This window comes from Gymnodraco acuticeps, unplaced genomic scaffold (genome assembly GCF_902827175.1).
Source record: "Gymnodraco acuticeps unplaced genomic scaffold, fGymAcu1.1, whole genome shotgun sequence".
NCBI classification, from domain to species: domain Eukaryota; kingdom Metazoa; phylum Chordata; class Actinopteri; order Perciformes; family Bathydraconidae; genus Gymnodraco; species Gymnodraco acuticeps.
Genome location: NW_022990590.1, coordinates 7,659,817 through 7,665,760, shown reverse-complemented (window position 1 = coordinate 7,665,760; position 5,944 = coordinate 7,659,817). Strand labels below are relative to the sequence as shown.

Genomic DNA, 5,944 nt, shown 5'->3' with positions numbered 1-5,944 from the left:
TGCTCAAACAAGTACAAACAGCAAATTGTTGATCATCACGTCCAGCCATAACTGTGCAAATGAACAGACAACAATATTTAGATAAAACTTTTAGCAGCAGAGACATAACTTGTACAAATAGGTCTACAACAATCATCATTTACCTGCAACATATTACGTGCCAACTTCAGCATGTGGCATGCATCATTACAAATACTTTGTCACCAGTCGAGGGATGCGGGAAATTGGTTTTAAGTGGCTCCTGTGGGTTTCCCTTCAGCTCACACCCAAGTTGGTTGCACATGCTGACGTTGGAGGCATGCCCATCCATCGTGACAGATACCACCCGAATGCCCCGTGCATGCAGCTCCTCCAAAGCATGACTGAGAAGGACCCTTTGTGTTTCAGGTGACAGAGACTTCGTCAGGTAATATGCAATGGGAGCCTTCCAATGTCCTTGTAGGCCAACCACCATGAACACAAGAGCCTCAGTAGCAACATCGGTCTCATTGTTTCCATCACCCATGTCTACAAAACCAGACATTGACTGGTTATGTGGATTATATTGCACATGTTTTCTGATGGCCATGGCATCCAACATGAGTGCAACACATCCATATTTAGCCTGGTCTTCCTGGCATCTTCTCTCCAGTATATCCAGCATCATCTTGTTCAGGCCAGGCTTGCCATCCACCGAACACAGCCACCTGTAAAAACATTGAGAAGTAGCTATTTAACGTATTTGCAACCGTAATTTCCAAAAATGAAATTGAACAACATTAAGACTACCTTTGTAATGTATGTGGATGAGGGAGGGGAAGATTTTTAGTCTCTCTGAGGTATTTGTATGCCTTTGGACCATGTAGATGGAGTGTGAGGGCAAACTCTCTGTGGTCCTTTGAGTACTCATGGCCCTGCTTAGCCTTGAAGTCTATTTGAAGATCTGAAATTGTATGAGAAAAAATTAATAAGTCCCCTTCATATAATAACAAAGGAGTTTAATAAAGAGTGTAAGAGTAAGATGTACATGAATTTCAAAGTGCTAATTTCATTTTACCTGAGTAGAAATCAAGCCTCTCTTTGAGTTCTTCATTAATGAGGTTCTTTTCCCTCAAATCCCCCAAAAGACTCCTCACTGTGGTCTTTGCCCTCTTTTCTCTAGCCATGGCATTCTTCCTCTCTCGCTCGAGACTCTCCACTCTTGCTAAAGCTTCATTGAGTCTGGCCTTAAGAGCAGTAGGAGAAGCAGGCAAGACATAGCTATGATCCTAGTAGAAAGAGGGATGAACATGGTTTGAGTGATGTTTCACTTCACACACATCACTTTGACACAACTAGAGTATGGCCCACATTCTTTCTTATAGTCATCACCTGTCAAAGCCACTGCCAGCATCATGCGTGTGTGTGTGTGTGTGTGTGTGTGTGTGTGTGTGTGTGTGTGTGTGTGTATGTGTGTGTGTGTGTGTGTGTGTGTGTGTGTGTGTGAGTGTGCCAGGAATGCATGTTCAACATGTCTTCAATTGTGTGTGTATGGGTTTATTTGTGAGTGTGTTTAATATGAGTGGCAGCAAACAAGAGAGATTTTACTTTGTCTAGGACCATTATGATATGATGTTGAAAATAGAAATACTCACATCATTAGGCTGAGGTTGTGAGTCTGAGGTTGAAGCTTCTGGGTCGTCCTGAGGGGCCACAGACAGGCTCTCTTCAGCTTTTCTGGAAGTAGACGTAGTCCTGCCCTTTTCCGGCTAAAATGAAGAAGCATAATACTTGAAAAGAATATATATATATATATACACACACAGAGATAGGTATTTCACCCTGCCCTGTTATTGATAATATAATATTTACATGTATGAATGCTAATATCCTTGTGATGATACACCTACTCTTTGGAGGTGAACCGGGAAGCTGAAGATGGAGGGAATAACACCATCTCTCAGTCGGACAATCTGTCCTGTCCTGTCAAACTCGTCCTGCTTAAAATGCTCACTGCAAATCACGGATGACTCGCTTGCAGTGAACCCTTCCCTCCTCAAAGCAACTTCCCACTTCTTCCTCATATCTTTGTCTTTGGGAAACCTTCAAAAATAAAAACGGGAGATTTGAGAGAGTCAACACAAAACATTTTTAAGAAGGAGGTCAAGCTTATTTTCTTCCTTCTTCTTCCTAGATAGATTAGATTAGATTTTACTTTATTCATCCCACAACGGGGAAATTCACTTGTTACAGCAGCATATGATTTATAAAGTCTCAGTTGGCCATAAACATAATGTTTGCTGGCTATGATTTCGCTGGCGGACATCAATACAGTACAATAATATTCTATTTACAAAATACAACCAATAGTAATGTTGAATCTTACTTGTGAAAAGTAATCCCCCGACCCCTGTTCGCAATCGTCCGCCGATTTGGACAGCAATACGCCGTACAGTGCTCTGGCATCTTGAAACCTCTGCTGTCTATGGGTAGAATGTCTGTACAATATGGGTATGATGACCGGTCCAAGATGGCGGCCGTATTTCTTGCGCCCCAGCAGCCAATGCGGCGTCTACTGTTTATATGTCTATGGTCATAACAGCCTTAACTCTATATGCATTGTATGCATATGTGACATCTCCCCTTTTTCCTAGTTATTTATTTTAAATAACTGTAAAGAGTTTTGACAGATTAGTCACAGCATCATCCTGTAATAGTAAACAACAGTCAAACTTTGATAGCAAATGTTCATTCAGTCGTACTGACTAACCAAACATGTCCTATGAATACAGGTTAACTTAATGTTGATAAAGATGGGTAACCAATACCTTCAGTAGTGCTGTTATAAAATACAATTCAAGATTCAAGTTTTCTTTTCTAAACATTGCAGCAGTAATATCACATGTGTGCATAACATTCACAATAAACAGAACCCAAAATTCAGCAGACTCAGAGTCCACCTGTGGACACTGAGAGTGGAGGTCTGCACCGGAACTGTCCTGAGAGTGGAGGTCTGCAGGCAGATCATGGATGTATAATAAGAACTGGATACAGCGTGGGAGGCGGGGCCTCATTCATTCCTATGAGAGTTGCTCATTGGTGCATGATGATAAAATGGCCCAACTTTTGAGAGAGTGAAACGTCACAGATTACCCGGCATGCCTGAGAAGTACCCGTATGTGTGCTCATAGCGCATGCGCAACTTTAACCAAAATGCTCGTTCACATCAAGCACGTCAATTTGCGTACACGTAACAGCACCGTGCGTTCATGACAGCATGGTAATGGATTGTTATTATGATGGATTTGATATTAACGAGGCGGCAGTTAGCGGATAGCGGCTAGCTAGTAATTATGCTAATGTACACATCAATCGTTATGTACTTATATTACGCTGTAACAGGATCTAGTGATATCCAACAGAGCTTCATTTAGCATGAAAGAATTATTGCACTGTATATATATATATATTTATATATATATATATATATATACACACAGTGCAATAAGCTTCTTAGTGCAATAATAAGCTACACGGACGTTAATCTAATGTCGGTAATATTAACTTTATTTAATACAACATTTACGGTACAAGATTTAATCATACAGCCCATGTAGTATAATATTTTACAAATGATGAATTACAGCAAACATGTGCAATATATCCATTATTACAGCTCCGTGGGCTGGCAGTAAGGTGATATGGGTCCGTTGTTATTGTGCATCCATGGGTAAAGAGAAACTCATGTAGTGCTGAACACGTAACATGAACGTGCCGGGCGGCGCAGTCCCGTGGGTTAGATGCGCGTTCATAATGCCGAGGGAAATAACTCTCAGAATAACGTTATTAGCACATTTTTACAACTTGAGGAACGAATGTTTTTAATAAGGGCTATACAAGTGTTCATACTGGGTTGTTTATTTAGTTTAAAAAAATTATCCAACGAGTTACAGACCACTCTTTCCCAATGTAAGTCAATGGGAAAAAGTGTTTCCGGGCCCAGCAACCTAAAGGAATTATAATACCGCCGTTTGGCCACAACGAATATTCTCATCAGACTCCGGCGCACTTCCTGGGGGCTTGAGGCAGACCCCTTTCGAATATTCACACCTTTAGTGTATAAAACTCCCCCACTACTTAGACTATTCCTTGCACCCCTCCTCTAGCATAAGCCCGAATGGTCTCAACCATATTGCGTCAGTAACGTGCACTTGTTGTTACAGCAGGATCAGTTTGTGTGTTGTGGACACGACCGGTAGATTTTCGCAATCCGTGTTCTCAACATGCTTACTTTAACATACTTTTTCATGGTAGGGCTAAGCCATTTCTTGGTATGGCTGTAGCCTACCCCAGCCATACCCTGGCGCCGCCACTGGATGACATCATGGTAAAAATACAACTACAATAAAATCGTCACACTCAGAACTCACTGTTATCCTCACACTCAAATTCCAATACAATACACACACTTCAAAGAAACATATACAACCTATATGCATAAACACAATCTACCTCTCATAGTCATTTACATCATATACCAAGCAACACGTGTCTACATAGTACTGTTTAACCTTAGCGTTAGCTCCACTAGCCGTTAGCTCCGCTAGCCGCTAGTGTCACATTGCACATCACTATACATAACTGCCTAAAACAACGATTAGACATATCACACTCAATCACAACACACTCATAACTGAGGTTACCTACTGTAACCCCAGTTTCTATGAGTAAATGGCGCAGCCCTCTAAGGCTATCGCTATTGGGTTATCCCTCTGCGCCCCCGCGCAGCACTGAAACACTTGTAGTCCACGCCCACCCGCTAGGTGGGCCCCACCCTCGGGCCTCCTTCCGGTATAAATAGGAAGGGGGCCCGGCACTCTGCTCCCATACAAAATAACTTTTCTTCAGCTATTCGTAGAGCCAGTGGGGCCCCGCACTTAGAGGGCTGCGCCATTTACTCATAGAAGCTGGGGTTACAGTAGGTAACCTCAGTTCTATTTCGTATATGGCTTCGCCCTCTAAGGCTATCGCTATTGGGTTAAGGGCGAAGCATGATGTAGTCTGCACCCCACTGGGTCCGCCCGGCACTAGAAGCACAGACGCACCTGCTCAATAACACCCCCTGCCTGTTGTGCCATGCGTAATGGCGCATCACCGTCCCTGGAACATAGCAAAACATGCCTATCTTCCCGACGGGGTGAAGGCTGGGAACAATACATACCGGCCGCTGTGAGAAAGTAGAGACGAAGGTCCCACCTTGCCCAGCGATCATAGAGGGGGAACAGCAGCTCTCTGCGTGTCAGACAGGTAGGAGAGCGCACAGCTGGATCTCTGACGTCACTCACTCTGACCAGACACTCCGTACAAAGTGTGTCAGAGGAAAAAGGAACATCCCTCCTGTTAGGGATTAATTTTGTCTTTACTTAAGATATTTGACCTTTCGGCCTCTTGACATTTACGACGAAGCCGAAGTCTGTTATCTGTCTTAAGGAATGGGAAGTCTGAGCTATTGCTGACATTACCAGTTTTATGACCGGTCAACTCTCGGTCACAAGAGCCATAAAGTCAGATAAGTGATTCAGTGTCTCCAGGTGTTCACGGATACCTTCCCCCAATATGCTGATTAGCTCTCGGTAAACTAGTTAAAGGGTCTACCAAGATGCGAGGCTGATCAGAATTGACATGACAACCCACCCGTGCAGTCAGAACTTTTTGCTGCTGTGACTTGTGATATGAATTCTCCGGCCGATGCTTGTAATAAACTACCAGTGTTTGACATCAGAACTCCTGCTCGTCCTGTGTCTCTTTCATGAGTCGGTGACTCCCACTGCATTGCTACACAGAAGTTTCCCTTACACCTCCTATAAGAGGGAAAAAGGGCCGCTCTCCGCGTGCCGATAGGCAGGAGAGAGGCGCACAGCTGGCTCCCTGACGTCACTCACTCCGACAGGACACCCAGTACAGGGTGTGTCAGAGAGGAACGGGA

At 43.5% G+C, this 5,944-nt stretch overlaps 1 protein-coding gene across 1 annotated transcript; it reads right to left on the bottom strand.

The window, feature by feature from the left end:
* Positions 1–243: 243 nt before the first annotated feature.
* Positions 244–2,453, bottom strand: LOC117554360 (THAP domain-containing protein 6-like). Its single transcript, XM_034228765.1, is given in 7 exon segments — positions 244–608; positions 611–686; positions 769–922; positions 1,037–1,247; positions 1,614–1,727; positions 1,869–2,061; positions 2,345–2,453. Coding segments are annotated over 7 exon segments (897 nt in total). The 5' UTR covers positions 2,425–2,453; the 3' UTR covers positions 244–539.
* Between the last annotated feature and the right edge of the window lie 3,491 nt (positions 2,454–5,944).